Source organism: Erythrolamprus reginae, chromosome 6 (assembly GCF_031021105.1).
Source record: "Erythrolamprus reginae isolate rEryReg1 chromosome 6, rEryReg1.hap1, whole genome shotgun sequence".
Taxonomy (NCBI): Eukaryota; Metazoa; Chordata; class Lepidosauria; order Squamata; family Dipsadidae; genus Erythrolamprus; species Erythrolamprus reginae.
In genome coordinates, this window is record NC_091955.1 from 96,178,584 (window position 1) to 96,202,646 (window position 24,063).

Below are 24,063 nucleotides of genomic sequence, written 5' to 3' on the forward strand. Positions count from 1 at the left end.
AAATATAAAATATACACACACATACACACACACAAAAGAGATCAGAGTCTCCAACCACTTTAAAACCTCTGGACTTCAACTCCCAGAATTCCTCAGCCAGCAAAGGAAAGCTGAGGAAAGTTGGCTTTCCTGAGGAATTCTGGGAGTTGAAGTCCACAGGTCTTAAAGTGGTCAAGGTTGGAGTCCTCTGCACTAGATGGTTTGGGATTCCAAATGCCAGAATAAGCAGACCATCCATGTGGAGACCATTAAGGGGGAAACATTAAGGTCCTCTGAGTTTTGGGAACGCACCCACGCAGGTGAGCTGCACTTCACGTAACACGTGTGAGCGCGGAAAGGGATCAAAACGCGCGTTGGAACAAAGGCACTACTTCTTCTCCCTCCGGGCCCCGCCCCTCCCGTGCAGACCCCCCCTCAGAGCGGAAAGACACCGCGGTGAAGCGTCCAGAACCCCCGTTACGTCACAATCCCGCCTCAGAAAGGAACATTAAAAATAACAGGCGCGCGGAGGCGTTCCTCGTCACCCGGGGAAACCGCCCGACGCTAGCCTCCGCCCCCCCCCGCGGGCCGCAACGCGCACGCGCGAAAGGGGAAAGCCGAACCGGGACTTTTAAAAATCCGCGGGGCGTGGGGGGGCGGCGACCAGCTTGGCAACAGCGCTCGGAGGGAGGGGCAGAAAGCGCGGACGGGCGCAGGGTCCGACCAATTGGAGAGGAGAGTCGACTCTGAGGCCGGAGGTGATTGGGTTGGCGCGGGAGCGCGGGCCGGCGGAGGGGCGGGCCCTGCGCGAGGCTGACAGTTGGGCAGGATGTCGGCGAGGAGGCGCATCGGCGACCCTGAGGTGAGGAGGGGGAGGGATGGCCGCCGGCGGGGGTCGTGAGGGGGCTTTTCCAGAAGGCGGGGGAAGAGGCACGTGACCCCGGATTTAAGGGGGGGAGTCTGAGGGGAGGGGGTCCCCCAAACCGGGAAGGGCCTGAAGAAGCCCTAGAGAAGCCCCCTCCCTCAGGCCTCGACGCTGTTGGGGGGCTGAGGGGACCCCAATATCCTGAGGGAGTCGCTGAGGGGGCTGTCAATGTCATCTCAGTGCTTCTGAATGGGGTGGGGGTGGCAATAAGATAATAAAACCGGGATTTAGAGCCCAAATTTTATTTATTTATTTATTTATTTTGTCCAAAACACAATAATAAACAATGAAGGTTATAGAGGATACACTCAAAGTAAAATATATCAAAGAAAGAGAAGAGAAAGTATAGGAATAAAATATGTCAATGAGAGAATAGAAGAAAAGATATAGGGATAGAAGAGGAGATATAGGAGAATTTAAAATAGCTATTATTGGGCGTTTGTGGGGGAGGCGCAGCTGATCTTTTTAAAATAAAAATAAATATGGCTCTATTTAGCCAATTCTAGGGGCCTCATATCCTTAAGAAGCGCCCCTGGCTCTCTCTCTGCTGTTACAACAACCCTGCAAGGTAGGCCTGTTTGAGAGGGATTGGCTCCAAATCACTCCTGGGGGAATACAGGTAGTTCTGGTTTTACCAGAGGACCAGGATTGTAGGGGCAATATGCTTGCTCTGTTAAAAAGTATTATTGCTAACATGTAGGCTGGCCTGAGTCTAAAAAGAAGGGCGGCATAAAAAATGGAATAAATAAGAATAAATAAATAAGAATACATCTGCTTGTACAGTATTTTCCTGGGGGAAATACAGGTAGTTATATCAGTGTGAAAAGGGACTTCGGAGCCTCGGTCCTCGTACTTATGACCGTTGGCTGAGTCCCCCCACATTCACGGGATCGAGCTTTGGATGCTTGGCACCTGCATGTATATTTTGAAATGTTATAAAGTGTCCTGGGATCCTGGGATTACTATTTATCACCTGGGAGGGGCTTCAGGCAAGCAAAATCAATATGGGGGGGGGGAGAAATTCACTTAATGACCCCCACTGACTTTAATGCAGTGGTCATAAATATGAATGGGTCGACAGGAGTCTAAATTTTGATGACGTGACCGCTGCAACGGTCATTAAGTGCGAGAACTGTTCGTACGTCACCTTTTTAGCAAAATCAGTGCGGGCGGGAGAGAAATTCACTTAATGACCGCCACTGGCTTTACTTGTCAGAAGGTTGCAAAGGGGGGGTCACATGATCCCATGACACTGCAACGGTCATAAATATGAATTGGTCGATGAGAGTCTTAATTTTGATGACCATCAGGATGCTACAATGGTTAAGTGCTCGTATGTCACCTTTTTAAAGTGCCGGTTTAACTTCAGATGCAAAAAACACGGTCGTAAGTGAGAAGGGGCCTTCGTGGTGTCCGAAGCAGAACCTCCAGATTTCTATTGTTAAGTAAAATATTTGTGAAATGGGTTTTAACCTTGTTTTATGCTCCTCCCTCTTGCCACGGTTGTGAAGGGAATGACTGCAGTTGATAAGTTATTATTCGTTATTTATTTATTTATTTATTTATTCATTTATTTATTGTACAGTATTATTCCTACTAGGTTTTATGGACAAGGAATTAGAAATGTAATATAAGAAATTAATATTGCAGATGGTTAACTGCAGCAAGATGATGGTGTCACAACATTGTAGAAGGGGATAAAAATTGTACCTGTGATGAAAGACTGGATTATAAAACAAATTGATCTTACAGAAATGGCGAAGTGGACCATTTTTGTGGTCCAAGGAAAAAAAAATGACAAAGACTTTTCTGAAGGACAAGAAACCTTATATGGATCTTTTGTCGAAACAAGAAAAGATCAAATGGATGGTTTCCTGATTTGAGGATTTAAAAGTTGGGGAAAAGATTAAATGACAATTAATCAATAAATTGAATGAAGGATGAAGAGATAGATGATGATCTTTTTCTTATCTTCCTAAAATTGCAATTCTTAAGCGGAAAATAGACTAACCTGGTTTCCTTGAGATATGTTGAAATTTAGTTCCCACGGCTGTAATAATATATTTGGCAGATGAGTACCAAATGAATATAGGTGGAATGTGAGAGGTCCTGAAATTACAGTTTTCCTCTTTCTGGGAATGTCTTTTATGCATGCTGATTGGGATAAAAAAACAGACTGGACTGGATTAACCCAATTAACCAGTTTTTTTAGTTGATGCCATATACTGAGCCAAAACGTAGCCAGATATGTAGCTTTATACAATATATAAGCCACACACACAAAACAAGGATTACCACTAACCAAGTTTATCAATGTAAACATGCCTGGGATAAACATATATCCATTGTAAGATAAAATACAGGAAATAGTATAAGGGCAGACGAGATGGACCATGAGGTCTTTTTCTGCCGTCAGTCTTCTATGTTTCTATGTTTCTAATGTAGTCTAACCCTTTAACTTGATTTGTTTGAGCAAAAATTGTGAAATCAGGATTGGTAAGCCAATTGTAACAGGGTTTTATTCAACACTAAGCCCACAGTATCTAAAAAAGATTACATTATAGCAACTGGACCCAAGTCAGAAATTCTCTAACAAAAACTATTTTTTTAAACTGATGAAATTACATCGATGAGTAATAAAATGTCTCAATAAACTTTGGCCCAGTTGCCATGATTTCACCTTTTTTTAAGATACTTTTGTCCTGGATGACAGAGTCTTCATTAACACAGGAAACCCAGAGCAATTAATTACAGGTAGTCTTCACCTTAAAGATCACAATTGGGAAGTAGGATTTCCATTGCTAAGTGAGGTGATTATTAATTGAGTCAAATCCAATTTTATTATTTATTTATTTATTTGCTGCAGCTTGCTGCAGTCTGCGGAGAGGGGCGGCATACAAATCCAATAAATTATTATTATTATTATTAAATTATTATTATTAAGTGAATCACACAGTTAAGTGTATCTGGCTTCGTCCCTGTAGATGATAGTTGAGCACTGTGAGGCAGCATTATACACTTGGATTCCCCCATGAATAAAATTTGTGAGAAAATGATAAGGTCACCCAAATATAACATTCATCCATTGAAAAAAAAAATGAAATAAGTTATCAATCAAAAGAAAAAAACAACCTGGCAAATGAAACCAAATAGATCGGATTGTGGCTTAGTGTATTGTGTGAAAACATGATAGGCTTCCCCCACCCTCTTGATATGCTGGAATTGTAGAAATTGGGAAGGAAGAGCAGATACTGCTCCCCCCCCTGAGGAAAATTTTAGGATGCAATTGAGGTGTGTGTGTGTGTATTATATATTTTACCGGTGGTTCTGAACATATGACACAAGTGAGCTCAAAATTTCTGTTGCTAAGCAAGAGAGTTAAGTGAATTTTGCCCATTTTACGACCTTTCTTGCCACAGTTGTCAAATGAACCACTATAGATGATGATGATGATTATTATTATTATTATTATTATTATTATTATTATTTAGATTTGTATTCCGCCCCTCTCCGTAGACGTAAAGTTAGTTCCCACAGTTGTAATATTTACTTGTTAGAAGATCGCAAAAGGTGATCACGTTGCCCTGGGACACTGCGACTGGCATAAATAAATAACTATGAGTCAGTTTCCAAGTGTCCCAATTTTGATTATGTCACTTGCATTGGTCGTAAGTGTGGAACATGGTCACAAGTCACTTTTTTCAGCACCATTGTAACTGCGGATGGTAGCAAATGATTGTGAGTCAAGGACTACCTGTATCAGCTTTGGATATTTCAGCATCATGCATCTTTTAGTGTAATGGTTGTGCGGTCTTTGTTTTCAAATGTTTTGTGCATATCACAATCATATTATTTCCTTCTTCCTGGATAATTTTCTGATTGTTTTTCTTTCTCCCCCTCCTGGTAACCAGTTCTTGACCAAAAGGATCCCACAGAATCCTAAATACCAGCATGTAAAAACTCGTCTTGACACCGGTAAGTTAAGATCTGCTTTTGGGGGACGGGGTGGGTGGGGGAGAGGTTTGAAGGGGCAGTGAATTGCTTAACAATTTTTCCTTTGCTACATCCAAGCGCTGGACTTTGTGTGAGAAGCTGTGACTTTACCCAGTGCCTATGGGAACCATGAGATCAGGGCATGAGGGCACAAGGGCTGCCAGGAATGGGTTGCCCTCCAGAGCTTACTAAACTGTGGGGTCCTTGGTGCTCTATGAGCTTGGACCATTTCTTGCACCCAACTAGTTAACATCATCAGTGCTAGCTGAGATCTAGTTGCTATCAGTTTATATTCTTAATGGCTTGCCCTGATGATGTTGCCTCATTTGCAAAAGAGCAGCCAAGCTTTTAGAGCACCAAGGAACCCTCATATTCTATTCTACTGGAGACATTTCATTGCCCAAATAGGTAACATAATTTTTGCTGGTCATTGACCGGATTGGTTCCTGCGTAGCACCCGGCAAAATAAATAAGCTGCTTAGAAGCCCTACCCTGAAGCCGGCTTTCATTTCTCAGCCTTATTAACACAATCCATTATTGAAAGGACAAAAATAGGCAGGGGGGGAAATGGTTTCTCTTCAGAGGACTTTGGAAAGGAATATGTGAGAAATAAATACATATTTCAAAGTACCCAAAGCCAGACTCGATGAGTCTGAGGATACTTTTGATTTTCCATCACTACTAACCTGTTAATTACACATAAATGATTAATTTGGAATAAACAGATGGCTGAGCTGAACTTTTGGTAAAGATTGTCATCTCTTTTCCCAAGTATCTTACTGGGTGTCTTTTCTTCCACAGGTAGCAGTATGACCAAGTACACTGAAAAACTCGAAGAGATCAAGAGAAGTGAGTACATTCACAAGAACTCAGATGCCTATAATCAGCTCGCACAGGGTCACAGAGTTTCTCAAACTTGGCAACTTTAAAATGTGTGGACTTCAACTCCCAGAATTCCCCAGCCGACATGGCCACTGATGAGAATTTGAGGAGTTTCAGTCCATACATTTACAAATTGCTTGCGAGTTTTGGAAGCACTGGTGGAACATTCACAAAAAGACGCTCCTTTATTTTTATTTTACATTTATTAGAATTTTATCCAACCTTTATTACTTTATAAGTGACTAAAGGAGGCAAGCATACCTAACACTCTTTCATCCTCCTATTTTCCCGATAACAACTTAGTTGTTGGACCGAAAATGAGTGACTGACCCACGTCACCCAGCCAGCTTTTGTGCTTAAGGAAAGACTGGAACTCCCTGTCTCCCGGTGATTGGCCCACAGTCACCCAGTAGCTTACCTGCATAGAACTTACTGTCTCCAGGTGATCACTCCAAAATCACCCAGCTGTTTTTCATAGAAACATAGAAGACGGACGGCAGAAAAAGACCTCCTGGTCCATCTAGTCTGCCCTTATACTATTTTCTGTTTCGATCATGTCCCCCCTTTTCCTTCTGTCCTCCAGACTGGACAGATGGAGTTCATGAAGTCTTTCCTGATAGGTTTTATGCTGTAGCCCATCTTTGGACCCGTTCAATTTTGTCAGTATCTTTTTGTAGGTGAGGTCTCCAGAACTGAACACAGTCTTCCAAATGGGGTCTCACCAGCACTCTATACAGCGGGATCACAATCTCCCTCTTCCTGCTTGTTATGCCTCTAGCTATGCATCCAAGCATCCTACTTGCTTTTCCTACTGCTCATCCATTTGGAGACTGTCAGAAATCACGACCCCTAAATCCTTCTCTTCTGAAGTTTTTGCTAGCACAGAGCTGCCAATACAATACTCAGATTGAGGATTCCTTTCCCCCATTTGGAAACATTAAACTGCAGTTTCCATTGCTTTGATTGTTTTCATGCCTAAAGCAAGACTAGAACTCTCACTCTCCTGGTTTCTAGGTCAGCACCTGCAACACTACATTACACTGCTTCATCCTCATTCGTTTATTTTCCTCCTGAGCATCCACAAGTGCTATGAAGACCCATCTTAATACAAATTCTGTCATCTTCCCAGAATAATTTAACTCAGTATCATAATCTGGCCACACCTTCATTAATTAGGACTAGAACATTTCCCCCACCCCTTCCCCCTTCTCCACAATACTAGCTAACATTTCCTGCATCATGAATTTGGGTGTGCCTGTTTTGCGCATGGGAACCAACTTAATGAACCAGGGATGGGCGCTGGATACTTTCTATGCGTTACGAGCACCGTTCCTACTATCTTTTGCCGCCAGCAATTCTGGCTGGTCCTGATGGAATCTGAGAAAAAAAACCATCTAAGAGGTTTCTAAACTGCCTGATTTGATGATAGAGCTATTACGTCATATTGGCAGAACTTCAGGTCTCCTCGTTTTGTGTGTTTGTCTTTTTAAGAGTTCTTCCTCTGCTGTTCATTCCGACTGCTTCGCTCGGCTGAAAGAGCTGGTTTCATAACATCCTTTCAACGGAGGGCTTTTTGAGTGCTGAAATACTAGCCGTGGTTTGTTGTGACATTTTCACAATCCTTGCTGTGTTTTTGTCCTTTTATATTTTTTATTTTTTGCTTGTGCTTTGAACTCTCTACTCCGTGGCTCTGGTGTGCCTTTTTTGTTAGCCTTGCATTGTGCTTAAACTCTGCCTAGGTGGCAAAGTGTGTTCTTTGAGTGAATAAGCACCTTGTGTATGGCTCCAGGTAACTGAGCTTTCTCAGGGATATATGAGACCGTAAGAAGCTATTTGAAAAGCCCACACAGGGTTGCTTCTGTCTTCTGTAACTCGAGTCAAGTTGTGAAAAAGGCTGGAAAATCAAAACAGAGGCGCCCTCAGGTGCCGTCCTCACTCGCCTCTCTGAGATATAGAACCAAGAAAGAACAAGCCAACGTTATTTCTATTTTGCAAAACCGGCATTCCTGCCGGTCTTAAAGGATATACTTTTTTTTAAAAAACCGGTGTTACATCTTGGATTTAAAATGTCTGAAAACTCAAAGAAATCTTCTAAATCAGCTCCAGGTAGATTGCGCTGGGGATTTGGGAGGAACTGTGATTTTTGGGCTGCTGGGATGATGGATGTTGTGGTGGGCGTCTCAGGAAGGTCTCAGATTTGGGAGACATTTATGATCATCACTAAAATCATTGGAGCCAAAAGGCCAAAGGTGCAAAATTTATATGTGATTAGTCAAGATGCTATTGGTAAATTTATCATTGTGGTTGCTTGCTTGCATTTCTTATGGTACTTTTAGCAGTAAAATATATTGTTCTGATTGTCCACATATCATACATACATACATACATACATACATACATACATACATACATACATATATATTTGCTGTCTATTAAAACTAAACTTGTAAGTCAGTGAGTGCATGACCTCTCGTAGATGCCATACAGTAAATAAATAAATTATTATTCTTGGTCTGATTGTGATGAAAAATCATCCTTGTTTTCAGGCTAATCTAAAGTCAGAGAATGAAAGATTTTTTTCCCAATAGTTCCAAAATCCATTTCTGTAGACAGTGAAAAGAACAAGTCAAGTATTTCTTCTTGTTTTCTTTGCTCATATTATCTGGAATTCTTATCATTTCTATTCGTCAAGCCTCCGCTTGTCAGCCTAGGGAAGGCTTGGCACATGCTAAATTGTGCAACGGGGAGAAACTCCTTAAAAGTGATTGAAAGCAGAGGTATCCAAACTGGAAACTTTAAGACCTGAGGACTTCAACTCCCAGAATTCCCCAGCCAGCCATACATGGGAGTTGAAGTCCCTGGGACTTCAAGTTGCCAAGGTTGGACCCCCCCTGCTTTCAAGTTTGTTTCAAATGGATGAAATCGAGAACTAGTTTGATCTAGTGATGAAGACATACGCTAGAAACCGGGAGACAGTGAGTTCTAGTCCTGCCTTAGCCCTGAAAACCAGCTGGGTGTCTTTGGACCAATCACCAGGAGACAGTGAGTTCTAGTCTCACTTTAGAAATGAGAGCTGGCTGGGTGACTTTGGGTCCAATCACCAGGAGATGGTGAGTTCTAGTCTTGCTTTAGGTGTGAAAGTCCACTGGGTGACCTTGGGCAGAAGACAATGAGTTCTAGTCCCACCTTAGAAATGAGAAATGGCTAGGTGTCTTCAAGCCAATCACCAGGAGACAGGGAGTTCTAGTCCTGCCTTGGCCCTGAAACCCAACTGGGTGACTTTGGAGCCCATCTCTGTCATCCCAGCTCACCTCACAGGGTTATTGTGAAAACAGGAGGAGGAAGGAAGAAGTAATAGATACATTTCCCACCTTGACTAGTTTATAAAAATAATAAAGGCGGGATATAGCCGAAATAAATAAAATAAAGCACAAAGAAAACTAGATGCTCTCCTACTGAAAACACAGCTGCACTTTCACAGGACAGCTGTGGGGTAGAGTTTTCTCACTGGAGAACTGAGTTGAGATTAGAGACATAAAGAATTTGTCATGACAGATCTCAATTGGGCCGAAGCTCACTTACATATTTCAAAAACCAACACTGGAGAAAAATGTAGTGTTTATTTGCTTATTTATTTGAAAGATTTATATGGCCATCCCGTTAAGACAATTCTGTGCAGCTCATGATGTGGGACAGGGGTCTACAAACTTGGCAATTTTAAGACTTGCGCAATTCCCAGAATTCCATGTATGGGGTGGCTGGGAAATTCTGGGATTAGAAGTCCACAAGTCTTAAAATTTGCCACTTTTGGAGACCCTGATTGTAGGAGATGAGTAGGTAGAGCCCAAGGACGGGGTCAAATGCATCCTCAGTTAGGAGTCACTACGTTCTCATAAGAGACCCAAATCCAACCCCCTATAAATTTTCCTTGACATTTTTCTAGCACCAATTTGGCTTGACCACCAGCAAACTAGATTCTTGTCTACAGGAAGCATATCTATCTATCTATCTATCTATCTATCTATCTATCTATCTATCTATCTATCTATCTATCTATCTATCAAAAACATGCACAAGATAGCAGGTATAGGTATAAACATAAACTTAAGCAAAGTAATTACAGATAAATTTGGACAGTAGGTCAGGGACGGTGGGCATAACACTGCACTTATGCACACCCCTTCCAGACCTCTTAGGAATGGGGTGAGGTCAACTTTAGACAGTCTAAGGTTAAAGTTTTTGGGGTTTGGGGAAGAAACCCCAGAGTCAGGTAGTGCATTCCAGGTATTGATCACTCTCTTGCTGAAGTCATATTTTCTTCGGAGAGGGGCAGCATACAAATCTAATAAATTATTATTATTATTATTATTATTATTATTATTATTATTATTATTCTGCAGTCGAGTTTGGAGCGGTAATAAACTTAAATGTAATAAACTTTGAGTGTTTTGAACTCAGCTCCTAGTGACATGTGCCTGAAACATATGCGTGAACTGTCTGAAAATTCCAGGTTTTTCTAAATTAAAAGTCGGGTCCTCCACTGAGTTTATTAACCAAATGCTCCTCTGTGTTTTGCAGATTACAGATACAAGAAAGATGAGCTCTTCAAGAGACTGAAAGTGTCTACTTTTGCCCAACTGGTATGCTCCTGGGTCTGTCCATGCATATTGAATGTTCCCCTCCATTCCAACTCTGGCCATCTCAGTGGGGCTGAATGGGGTCTGTCTAGGAACCAGGTTGGGGAGTGGGCTCCATCTGCCTGGAATTTCGAGGGCAGCGTTTCTCAACCCTGGCAGCCTTACCTTGTGTGGACTTCAACTCCCAGAATTCCCCAGCCAGCATCCCCCCCCACCCCAGCCAGAATTCTGGGAGTTGAAGTCCAGACACCTTAAAAATACCCTCAGTTGAGAAACGTGATTAAGCAGCAGAAGGTTCAGAAGTCTAAGTGCTAAAGAGAGGAACCCTCTTAAATATCGTTTGCTGGGGAATTCTGGGACTTGAGGTCCACACACCTTAAAGTTGTCAAGGCTGAGAAACATCATACTAGGCCACAGGTGTCAAACTTGCAGCTCCACGTTGCCGTCATGTGACATTTTGCTACAATTTTTTCCCTTCATGGAACTGGGTGAGCATCACCTGCGCGTAAATCATCCGGCCCGTGGGTCACTAATTTGACACCCCTGTGTAATAATAATAATTATTATTATTATTAGATTTGTATGCTGATTTGTATGTAGGACTCAGAGCGGCTCACAACAAGCAATACATATACAAAGCCAATATTAAAATAGTTTTAAGAAACCCTTATAAAAAACAATCATACAATCCAGACAAACCACACGTAAATCGAAACAGGTAGGGGTATGTCAATTTCCCCATGCCTGGTGACATAGATGGGTTTTCAGGAGTTTGCGAAAGGCAAGGAGGGTGGGGGCAGTCCTAATCTCTGGGGGGAGTTGATTCCAGAGGGTCGTGGCCGCCACAGAAAAGGCTCTTCCCCAGGGTCCTGCCAGATGACATTGTTTCGTCGATGAGACCCGGAGAAGGCCAACTCTGTGGGACCTAATCGGTCGCTGGGATTCGTGCAGCAGAAGGCGGTCCCTAAGGTATTCTGGTCCAATGCCATGTAGGGCTTTATAGTAACTAGGCTGATTCTGCGCTTCCTTCTTCCTGCAGGTGATTCAGGTTGCCACTCTGTCGGATGAAACCTTGAAAGGGCCACCTGAAGAAGGCCAAAAGCTAGATGGTATGCATTTATTTTATTAAGTTTGTTTGCTGCCCATCTCGTCACAAGGCGGCTTACAAATTAAGTTCATGTTATTTTAAAATCCTATAAATGAGAGGGGGTTAACTAGAATCTTTCTTTCTTTCTTTCTTTCTTTCTTCCTTCCTTCCTTCCTTCCTTCCTTCCTTCCTTCCTTCCTTCCTTCCTTCCTTCCTTTCTCCCTCTTCTTTCTATCTATCTATCTATCTATCTATCTATCTATCTATCTATCTATCTATCTATCTATCTATCTAATTTATTTGCTGCCCATCTCATGGACCAAAGCAACTCTGAATGGCTTACAGCAAGATAAAATACACAAACATTTAACAGTTATTCATATATATTGTGCTAATTTATTTTTGTACAGTTCTGTGCTTCACCTCTATCCCATTCTGGGTTGCATTTCAAACAGCAGCTACATACATTGAAATGGTTGTCCATACATATCCACAAAATGGTTGCTTGGATGGGCTTTGGGGGTGTTGTGAGCCTGAGAGTTACATGCACCGCTTTCACTTTCCCCCTTTTCAGAAGGCGACGCTGTTCCTGCCGAGACCAACCTTGAGATAGCGGAGACCAATGGCAAAGGCAGCCCCGAGGAGAAACCACCCACTCCCATCCTGTTCATCAACAACACCGGAGCTGGAGAGTCATATCGCTCCACCTTACAGAGGTCACTGATATGCAGAGGTTTCTCTCCTCTTTCCCCTCCGCTCCCCTCTCTCCTGCCTTACCCAAATCTCCTTCCCTCTCTCCGCATGGGGGTTCCCTTGATGGCTCAGTTCTCAGACAAAACCCAGTTAGAAGGCAGAAGGTTGACAGTACAAGTTATTTATTATTTATTTATTTATTTATTGGATTTGTATGCCGCCCCTCTCCGGAGACTCGGGGCGGCTAACAGCGACAATAAAACAATAGTAATTTGGTATTAGAAATGATTAAAAATCCATTAATATAAAAACCAAACATATATACAGACATACCATGCATAGAATTGTAAAGGCCTAGGGGGAAAGAGGATCTCAATTCCCCCATGCCTGGCGGCAGAGGTGGGTTTTAAGTTGTTTACGAAAGGCAAGGAGGGTGGGGGCAGTTCTAGTGTCTGGGGGGAGTTGGTTCCAGAGGGCCGGGGCCGCCACAGAGAAGGCTCTTCCCCTGGGTCCCGCCAGGCGACATTGCTTAGTTGACGGGACCCAGAGAAGACCCACTCTGTGGGACCTAACTGGTTGCTGCGATTCGTGCAGCAGAAGGCGGTCCCTGAGATATTCTGGTCCGATGCCATGAAGGGCTTTATAGGTCATAACCAACACTTTGAATTGTGACCGGAAACTGATCGGCAACCAATGCAGACTGCGGAGTGTTGGTGTGACATGGGCATACTTAGAGAAGTCCATGATTGCACTTGCAGCTGCATTCTGCATGATCTGAAGTTTCCGAACACTTTTCAAAGGTAATTCCTCAACTTACAGCCACAATGGAGCTCAACATTCCTGTTGCTAAGCAAGACAGTTGTTCAATGGGTTTTGTCCTCCTCCTCCTCTCCGCAAACCCCACTCCCAGCTAGCACTGGCGATGTTCCCTAGTTTGGGTCATGAAACGCCTGCAGGAAAACCACCAAGCTCGGATTCCTCCCAGGAATCCTCCACAGTTCAACCCTGTGGAGCTATAAAGGTCCTCTTCTCTCAGACCTGACAATAATCTGAACTGAACAAACTTTCGGCTGAACCTGTGGGGTTGGAGCTTCCATCCTACCGTTGTTCCTGAACTCAGTTTTTGATTTATAATCCTTATTTTTGCAATAAAGCCTTTAAAAAAAAGTAAGCAGAACATTCAAATTCTCACAAATGCTTTTTTTGGGAGGCAACTGGACTTTCTTGGTTTTGTTTTGAAGACATTTCACTTCTCATCCAAGAAGCTTCCTCAGATCTGACAGAATAGGGGTGGAATGGAAGGATTGATATACTGTATCCCACTATCCTGTCAGCTTCTTGGACGAAATGCAAAACATCTTCAAAAGGGGGAAAAAAACCAAAGTCCAGTTGTCTTCTGCAAAAGCCCCTTTGAGACAACCATGGCCTGGAGGGTGGAGAACCACCACCTGAGAGACTTTCTCTCCGATACCGATAGCTGCAGAAGGCAGCAGTTCATTTTCACGTGTCTTCTTTCTCCCAGCGTCATCAGTGGGGTAGGCGAGCTGGACCTGGGCAAAGGAGACCCCAAGGGGACAGATGGGACAGTGTCAAACGACGGACCTTACCCTGACTGCCCTTACCTGCTGCTGGATGTGCGGGAGCGAGACGCCTACGACCAGTGCCACCTTGTGGGAGGTGAGACGAAGGCTCAGGAACTACGTGGGCACTCACCATGCTCCCCTCGAGGGCATTTTGTGGGAGGGCAGAAGGAGTAGCTCTCCCTGCAGTGAGCGCTCCCTTCTAACTGGGTTTTACCTGAGTAGGCCACTCAGCCCCATATTAGAAATCCTAGCTGGCTAAGGAATCCTGGGAGTTGAAGTTGGTTGTGGACAGATGCAGGAACTGAGGAAGGCTAGTTTAATGAAGAGAAGGACCAGGGGAGACACAATAGCAGACTTCCAGTATCTCAGGGGTTGTTGCCACAAAGAAGAGGGAGTGGAACTATTCTCCAAAGCACCTGAGGGTAGAACAAGAAGCAATGGGTGGAAACTAAACAAGGAGAGAAGCAACTTAGAACTAAGGAGAAATTTCCTGACAGTTAAAACAATTAATCAGTGCAACAGTTTGTCTCCAGAAGTTGTGAATGCCCCAACACTGAAAGTTTTAAAGCAGATGTTGGATAACCATCTGTTTGGAGTAATGTAGGGTTTCCTGCCTAAGCAGGGGGTTGGACTAGAAGACTTCCAAGGTCCCTTCCAACTCTGTTGTTGTTGTTGTTAGTCTTAAAAGTAGAAGTGTTAATACCACTTTATAATGCTTTGGCAAGGCCACTCTTGGTATACTGCATTCAGTTTTGGTCTCTGTGATGTAAAAAAGATGTTGAGACTCTGGAAAGAGTGCAGAGAAGAGCCACAAAGAGGATCAGGAGATAAATGGAGGCTAAAACATATGAAGAACGGTTGCAGGAACTGAGTATGTCTATTTTAATGGAAAGAAGGACCAGTGAGGACATGATAGCAGTCTTCCAATATCTCAGGGGTTGCCACAAAGAAGAAGGAGTCAAGCCATTCTCCAAAGCCCCTGAGGGTAAACAAGAAGCAATGGGTGGAAACCAAACAAGGAGAGAAGCAACTTAGAACTAAGGAGAAAATTTCCTGACAATTAGAACAGTTGATTAGTGGAACAGCTTGTTGTGAGTGCTGCAACACTGGAAGTTTTTAAGAAGATGTTGGATAACCATCTGTCTGAAGTAGTGTAGGGTTTCCTGCCTAAGCAGGGAGTTGGACTAGAAGACCTCCAAGGTCCCTTCCAACTCTATTCTTCTATTCTAGCTAAGTTTGGAGAGCCCTGCTGAAGAAGCTCGGTCTCCCTCTCCCTATAAGAGTCTGTTGCTGTGGACTCGTCCTCTGTTGTTTGACCCGGGTTCCTTTGCATCTTTTTCTAGCGTATTTGTCTTGCCTTTCAGCTTATTCCTATCCAATCGCTACTCTCTCCCGGACGATGAATCCCTACACCAACAGCATTTTGGAATACGTATCCTTTACGAAGTGGGTAACGGAACATCTGCACGAAAGCAACCAAGCTCAGAATTCTCCAAGGACCCCTCTGGATCAGACTCAAAAGCAGAGGGAGGAGGACTGGGGGAAGGCGTCTTCTCCGTTTGTCTCTTCTCCCCACAGAGTTTTGGATCCTTAACCCCTCCACCCCTTAGAAAAATGCTCACGGGAAGATTATCATCCTTTATGACGATGACGAGAGGGTGGCCAGCCAAGCAGCCACCACCATGTGCGAGAGGGGCTTCGAGAACCTCTTCATGCTCTCTGGAGGTAGGAAGGCTCGGAGGCGTTAGGATCCACTTCCTTCCCAGCTGGGATCCACTGGGCACAGAGGGAGGCGAGGAAGATAGCAATAGCATTTAGACTTATATATCATTTCCTAGTGGTTTTACAGCCCTCTGTAAGTGGTTTAACAGAACCAGCCTCTTGCCCCCAACTATCTGGGTCCTCTTTTGACCCACCCCGGAAGGATGGAAGGCTGAGTCGACCTTGAGCAGGTGGTAAAGATTTGAACCACTGAACTACAGCTTGCAGTTAGCAGAAGGAGCCTGCAGGGCTGCACTCTAACCACTGCGCCACCCTGGATTAGTTGCCATTAGGATCTGCTCTTGTGATTCCATCTCTCTAATTGGATGGAGGTTTTTTTAGAAAGAATTAGAATTATTATTGTTAGAATAGAGTAGAAAATAGAATAGTAAACAATAATAGAATTAGAATTAATATAAGAGAATAAAGTAAAGAGAGAAGAATAGAAATTAGAATAAAATTATTTATTGGCCAAGTGTGATTGGACACACAAGGAATTTATCTCCAATGCATAGGTGTACATATAAGCAACAATGGATAAATCCTGATCATAATCATAAAATAGAATTTTCACAAATGGTAAGATACAATACCAAGTGATAGCCATAGGATACTAAGTTAACAGTCAATAGAAATCATAATAGGATACTAAATAAAAGCAATCAGCATAAATTAGATACAACCCGAACCCGAACTTTTGCCGAACTTCCGGGTTCGGCATTCGGGCGGCAGGTTCGTAAGATGAAAAAAGTTCGTAAGAAGAGGCAAAATTTTTCCGAATCCCGTGTTCGTATCTCGAAAAGTTCGTATCACGAGGGGTTCGTATCACGAGGTACTACTGTATTATTATTATTATTATTATTATTATTATTATTATTATTATTATTATTATTATTTGCAGTCTTACCTCTCTGTGCTGCTCACATAAATAAAGGGGACACTGAAAGAACCCATGCTAGATGTGAATGAATGAAATATTCTCATTGAATGCTTTGTTCTGTACAAAGTTGAATGTGCACAACAGCAGGTGAGATTGACTGTCAATGTTGCTTCCTGAGTGGACAGTTTGATTTCACAGGAGTTTGATTGACTTGGAGTTACATTGTGCTGTTTTAACCCTGCTGTTCTGTTCGGGTCGTATGTGACCTGAAGCCAAGTTTGAGTCCCTGTAAAAAATTTTCCCTGCATATCTGAAACTTGAAATTTCATGAGTTTTCATCATTTCAGGGGTTCTCTCTATGAGAATTTTTTTGGGGGGGTGGGAGGTTTCTTTCTTGCTGAAAAAAAACCCCTCCCTAATGTTATGTTCCCGGGTCTATTTGACCCGGACTGCAAATTGATCATTTTAGGTACCGTACTTATATTTGGTCTTTTTGAAAGCTTTTTTCACCTGGAAACATGTTTGAACATTTCTGCACACAATGGAATGAAAATTGAACTGAAAAAATTAATCCTTATTGGTTTATTTTGCACATAAATGTGCCTCCCCCCCGCTTTTGTGAAAGTTTTTTTCAATTTATGGATAGTTTTGCTTGCAAAATGCAGTCTATTTTACTGGAGTTGGTGTGGGAATGGTACCTTGAACATTTCTGAATATAAGAAAAATATAAAGGAACTGAAAAAAATGATTCTTACTGGTTTTTTAACATCAGAAATAAGCCCCCCCCCCTCGGCTGCTTGCAACCATTTTCACTTTTTTTTTTATGCTCCAAATCCGAAATATTCTTTAAAATCTTAGGCATCCATTTACTCAATTTAACAATGCTGATCATCAAAAAATATTTTTGGGGTGGTGGCTAATTGTTTTCTGGGCAAAAAAAAATCATAACTTCGAATCTGTTTCTGTTCGTATATGACCGGACCAAAAATATTTTTTTAGGTACTTGAATTTGATCTTTTTGAAAACATTTTCAACTGGAAAACTAGTTTGAACATTTATGAACATAATGATATGAAAATTGAACTGGAAAAATTGAGACTTATATTTTTATTTTGATCAAAAAGCCCCTCCCCCCATCCTTTCTGAATTTCGTGTCAATTTCTATTTTTTAAGGCTACAAATCCCTAAGGAATTTTCCCCCAAAAGGTTTGATATACTAAATTAAACATTTCTGAATATAAGAAAAATATAAATGAACTGAAAAAAATGGTTCCTATTGGTTTATTTTTGCCACAAAAGGGACCCCCCCCCCAGCCTTGCTGTGTGCCATTATTGTCACTGTTTATACATATTTGTCTAGAAATATTTGGAATATCCTTTTGAAAATCAACCACATTGTAGCCAGATAACTAATTTTATGAAAGAAATCCATTTTACTAAAAAAAGTATGTAAGTTTGAAATTAACAGCATAATTTTTATATAAATTGAAATAACTTTATATGCAAAATAAACCAATATGCATCAATTTTTCCACTTCAATTTTCATATCATTATGTTCAGAAATGTTCAAGCTACAAATCCCACACCAACTTTAGCAAAATTGAATGTATTCTGCTAGCAAAACTATCCATAAAGTGAAGACTATGTCACAGAAATGGGGGGGAGGCACATTTATGTGCAAAATAAACCAATAAGGATTAATTTTCTCAGTTCAATTTTCATATCATTGTGTGCAGAAATGTTCAAGCTACCAATCCCACACCAACTTTAGTAAAATAGAATGGATTTTGCAAGCAAAACTATCCATAAATTGAAAAAACTTTCACAAAAACGGGGGGAGGCACATTTATGTGCAAAATAAACCAATAAGGATTAATTTTTTCAGTTCAATTTTCATTCCATTGTGTGCAGAAATGTTCAAACATGTTTCCAGGTGAAAAAAGCTTTCAAAAAGACCAAATATAAGTACCTAAAATGATCAATTTGCAGTCCGGGTCAAATAGACCCGGGAACATAACATTAGGGAGGTTTTTTTTTTCAGCAAGAAAGAAACCCCCCACCCCCCCAAAAAAATTCTCATAGAGAGAACCCCTGAAATGATGAAAACTCATGGAATTTCAAGTTTCAGATATGCAGGGAAAATTTTTTACAGGGACTCAAACTTGGCTTCGGGTCACATACGACCCGAACAGAACAGCAGGGTTAAGGGTTCCCTTTATTTTTTTGAGCAGTGTATGTTTTTTGAGGCTGCCCTGCCATCTTGACGTCCTCCTCTTCTCCCAGGTCTCCGAGTCATTGCTCAGAAGATCCCCGAAGGCCTGGTGACCGGCTCCTTTCCCGCCTCCTGCCTGGTGTCCTGTCAGCCTGGGAACGCCCGGAAGAAAGCCACCCCCCAACCGCCCCTCCCTCAAACCGCCGAAAATAAGTGGAGGTTCACCGCGGAGGATCTGCAGAAGATCCAGTACTACCTGCAGGAGGAACAGCTTCCCAGCGACCCTGCCAGTAAGACCCCCCAACCCCCCACCGTCTGTCTTCAGAAGCCGCAAGGCTGCAGGCATACGCCCCCTTCCTGAAAGGCCGTTCCGGGGGCAGCTTTTGCGCTGGGCTTAAGAGGGTCCAACCAGGCCGCGCCGGGCTCGGCATTCAAAGGACACATTGTCCCAAAGGTTCTTTTCCAAACTCCTAATAAAGGAATCATTGTTTCAACTCCAGAGGCTTCATCTGGTTTTCAACCCCCCACCCACTAACGCATCTCTCCTGCTAGAGTCCCAGTGATGGCGAACCCTTTTTCCCTCGGGTGCCAAACACCCATAATTCAATGCCTGGGGATGGCAAAAATGGCCTCCCTTGGCCCCCTGGAGGCCTGAAACAGCCCATTTCCCAACTTCTGGTAGGCCCGGTAGGCCCGTTTTTCACCCTCCCCAGGCTCCAGAGGGCAAAAATGCAATCGCCTGGAGTCTCTCTGGAAGCCGAAAACGCCCTCCCAGAGCCTCCAAGCGAGCCGAAAATCAGCTGGCCAGCACACACACATGTATATTGGAGCTGAGCTAGGGCAACGGCTCGCGTGCCGGCAGCTATGGCTCCACGCGCCATAGATTCGCCATCACTCTGCTCGACCGTCCCGTGCCCTCATCGCCTTTCCTCTTGGTCCCTTCTCTCCAGGCCGCCTCAGCCGCGGATCTTCCGCCCGGGATTGCAAAGCCGTTGCCGCGAAGAGCAGCCAGAACTTGCCCAGCTCCAACCCAGCCACGGCCGCCCTCACCTCCCGCTCCCTCAGCAGCAGCAGCCTGCAGAACAGGCCTTGGCGGTAGCCCGGCACCCTTTCGCGAGAATAAAAAGAGGGCCCGCTTCCTCGGGGCCATTTAACCCGACAGGACAGGCCCCTCTTTGCTTTTTAGGGAGGTAGTTTTCCACGGGGTGGGGAGCGGGAGGGCTGGAGAGCATGTTTTTGCGGGAGACGAATCCCGCCGAGGGTTGTCGCGTGTTTCCTCTTCCCCAAAAACTGAAGAGGGGAAAGGTGCGATTTCATCCTGCCAAGAACCTCTGGACCTACAGAATAACTGGACTGCACTAGAGAGAAAATTAGCCAGGAAATGGCAGGTGCAATTGGACCAAAGTTTGAAGCAGGGTGCAGCAAAAGGGGTTCAGCCCCATAATCCTTGGAATATACCGGGAAAACAGCTAAAAAATCCTGTGACTGTGCAATGGGAAGCCCACCGCTCTTTTTATGCCTGGCACACCTACCAAGCAGGCAGGGCGTGGGTGGCACACTCGCGTTCCCCTTCTCAACTGTTTGCCCCCTAACGAAAGGAAGATTGAGGCGAGGCGGTGGCGAGGAATTGGGGGCAGTCAGGTTTCGTGGAAGAGCGTTCATTTCACTTAAATCTTCATTCAGTAACGTCTCCGCAAATAAGCGACGGTGCCAGGAGCCATCTTACGCTCTTGCTCTTTGGCCTGCTGGGGTTTCAAGGAAGGGCCCTTCCCCGGTGATGGAACAGCCCATTCCACTCCCCCACCGCCCATCCTGGGGGAATTCCCTGCCCCAGTGCACCGGTACCAATGGAAAAACCCACTTGTGCCACCTGGGAAGAATGGGATTAAATTGCACCCTGTATCATTCTCAGATGGAGGGCACCAGAGCCGGAAGGGGAGATGGGGATGGCTGAAGGCAAGCACATTCTCCTGCCTTCCTCCTCCTCCTCCTCCTCCTCCTCCTCCAATGGGCCAACTGGTGGGCGGGGTCTCCCAGCTGCTCTTCTTCCCCCCCTCATGAAAAGCAGCATCGCAGAACAGCCAGACGGAGGGCAGGGGAAATGGGCATTGTCCCCTCTCTGCCCCTTCAAAAGACGGAAGAAGCTGTGCTTCGGAGAGCAACTTGGGGCTGGATTGCATGATCCCTCCCCATCCTCCCTCCCCTGCTCCTTCCTCGCCAGCTGCCCAATCGAGACAAGGAAATAGCCAGGTTATTTCAGGCGTGGCCTGTTTTGTGCCCTGGGATTAGCCCCGCAGGAATTCCAGCAGGACAAAGCCGCCCCCCCCGCCCCCGCAAAGGAGCCACAGCTGACTAGGCCAGAGTCTCTTTCTCTCTCCCCATCCCACCTCCCCAAATCCTGGCCATTTATCAGTATATGTCTAACACTGGAGCGATGCTTTGGGGGCTCAGAATCTCGATCCTCAGTGTTTAGGGCTGTGTCTGCTCCAGAGGCCACTCAAAGGCATCGTCATGCTGCAATTTAGATACTCTCTTCATACTGCCTTTGCTCTCCGCCTGCTCAGCTGAGCTCTTTCCATATTGCACTGTTTTCACCCCTAGCCTAGAAGCTGGCACCCCCCCCCCCCCCCGCTTGCATTTGTTGCTGGATTCATTCCCTTTGCTTAACCCCCTCTGGAGCTTAGAGCAGGAGTCCCCAACAGTGGCGAAATCTACTTACCTTCCGTACCGGTTCAGAAATGTGTGCATTTTCACCCTCTGCGCATGCAAAAACAAGAAAATGGCGATGTCCGGGCTACTATCAGTTCTCCAAACCAGTAGCATTTCACTCCTGGTCCCCAAAAATGGCCACTTTTAAGATTTGTGGGTTCCAACTCCCAGAATTCCCCAGCCAACCATAGGAATTCTGGGCGTCGAAGTCCACAAGTCTTAAAAGTCGCCAAGTTTGAAGCCTCCTGGCTTAGAGGTCAAAATGGAGGGCTTTAACTTCCCACCGGAGAGATTTTTTTTCCTGGGTTAAGAGTTTCCCTGTGTGATGGTCCAAATAGATTCTTTGGAGATAAAAATATATAAAAATTGGATATCCTGGGCAATCTCTGCCTCCCACCTGAGCCAGGTGCTCTCTGCATTTGATTCTCCAGGATACTGGGGGGGGGGGGGGTCCCCCCCAACCTTGGCAGCTTTAAGATGTGCGGACTTCAACTCCCAGAATTCTAGCTGGAGAATTCTGGGACTTAAAATCCACACACTTTGAAGCTGCCATGGTTGAGGAAGCACTCCAGGATCTTTTAAAGCAGATCCGGAGACAAATCATTGGAAAGCCCCCAAATTCAAAAAGGAACCTCTACCAGCCCTATATCAGTGTTTCCCAACCTTGGCAACTTGACGCCGGCTGGGGAATTCTGGGAGTTGAAATCCAAATATCTTCAAGTTGCCAAGGTTGGGAAACACTGCCCTATATCACCCTACTTCCCACAAGGGCAGTCTTTGCCTTCCTTGGAGAACAACAGCCTTTCGGCGATGCCCAGATCAAGTATATTTAAAAAGTACTAAGGCTTTTCACCTCTCTATTTATCTTCCCTCATCGCCTCCAACGCCGATAAGCGTCCCTGTGTACAGATTTGTGTAAGATGTCTATTTTTATATTAACTTAATCGTGTGGTTTTTAAAAGACTGAAGAAGGTTTGCGGGGTTTTGTTTTGTGTGTCACTGAGGGTTTTTTGGGGGACCATGTTCCTGATTTTGTGCTGTGTTCCCTTGATTCGCAGACCCCCAACACCGCTTGTTTGTGTGATTTTATACTTTTTAGCTACAGAGACATTTGCTTTTCAGTTATAAACAGGTCGCTGCTTAGAGACACCACCTATAAATTATTGCCTGTTTCTTGCTACACACTTATCCATTCGGTTATTTGAATTAGGACCCGGAGCAAATGCTTCATGAATAGATGAACCAGCTGGCTGTAATGGCATCCCAAATCGGGGCTTTCCGGGCTGTGGCCGGCTCCTTTGCAGGATAAGTCACTACAAGCCGTGAGGTTGAGACTTCAAGGATGTCTCCACCCAGCCTCACAATTGCTCTTCCTGAATCCAGCTTCCTGATCCCACCGTCCTTCCACCCTGACCCGGTAGCAATTTCTTGGCAGTTTGAGTCAAGGTTTGTGTAAATGTGTCTTTATTACCACCAGGTTTTTGCAGTTTGATGCCGTGTTTGGTTCTGCTTCCTTCTTGTTTTTTAAATGTACTCAATCCACTTCTGTAAATTGTTCAGGTGAATTAGAATCCGTGTGTATTTTCTTCTCAGAGTTTTGGTGTGCCTGTGTTTCTTTTTTTTTCTTTTTTTAATGTGTGTTATTTAATGTAAATTGCTAGCGCAGGTGTAACCATCCCTTGATAGGTCCTGAAAGCAGCGGTAGTCAAGCTACAGGTTAGCAATGCAAGGAAAATGACCCCTCAAAACTCTGGATTGTTGGGAAAACAGAGAAAATGTGATCGGAACTGTTGCGTACTCCTCTCTTGCTTTGTAAGCAGAAGCAAACAGCTCTTCACCCTCGGCCGGTGATATTTTTTCCTTCCCACAATTTCTTAGTGGGGGCAGAAATAAGAGAGTGGTTGAAATCAATACAGAAAAATGCCTGCCTTCATTCTGGGCTTGCGGCTTTATCTGAGTCACTGGAACTTCTACAGAGGTTTGAAAAGAACATTGAACACCGAAGACTCACAGTCTCTCCAGAAGCGTCAAGCATTAGGGGCTCGTATCTGGAACCTTTTTATAGAACTCAGCCTGCTCTGCGGTGTGACAAATGGGCAGGACGCTGTGTTTCCGTGCCTGAAGTTTGCTCAGAGGACTGAACCACCTGGCGTAGCAGAAGGACGGATGCCGTCCCCGAAGAAGGTCAAGGAATCAGACCTGCTCAGTGGATTTTGTATGCTTTACTTATTAAATCAATTATGGCCGCTGCTCCTTAGCGCTTCCATTGTTGTGCTCTGACTGGCTTGCCTTTTATAAGGTTTGCCTTTTAATAAATAACAGAACGGTGTGGTTTTATTTTCAAGCAGATTCATCCAGTTTCCCCAGACAAGATGCTAATGCCCGACCTGGACAAGGGAGTCTCTACTCACAGTCACTCAGGCCCTTATCACCCCGAGGTTCGACTACTGCAATGCTCTCTACATGGGGCCGTGCGAGCTATTATGGGCCTACCAAGATATGCCCATATCTCTCCAATACTCCATGGTCTGCACTGGCTGCCAATTGGTTTCCAGACTCAATTCAAAGTGTTGGTTATGACCTATAAAGCCTTACATGACATCGGACCAGATTACCTCTGGGACTGCCTTCTGCTGCACGAATCCCAGCAACCGGTTAGGGCCCACAGAGTCGGCCTTCTCCAGGTCCCATCAACTAGACAATGTTCACTTGTTGGGGCCT

General features: G+C 44.3%; 1 protein-coding gene across 1 annotated transcript; it reads left to right on the forward strand.

Moving 5' to 3' along the window:
• Positions 1-637: 637 nt before the first annotated feature.
• CEP41 (centrosomal protein 41) lies at positions 638-19,820 on the forward strand. The gene is made up of 11 exons (XM_070754490.1): positions 638-841; positions 4,816-4,879; positions 5,699-5,746; positions 10,358-10,419; positions 11,456-11,525; positions 12,078-12,219; positions 13,719-13,873; positions 15,144-15,211; positions 15,390-15,504; positions 18,705-18,923; positions 19,584-19,820. The coding sequence occupies exons 1-11, from the start codon at positions 809-811 to the stop codon at positions 19,730-19,732; spliced, it is 1,125 nt and encodes a 374-aa protein (XP_070610591.1). The 5' UTR covers positions 638-808; the 3' UTR covers positions 19,733-19,820.
• The last annotated feature ends 4,243 nt before the right edge of the window (positions 19,821-24,063 follow it).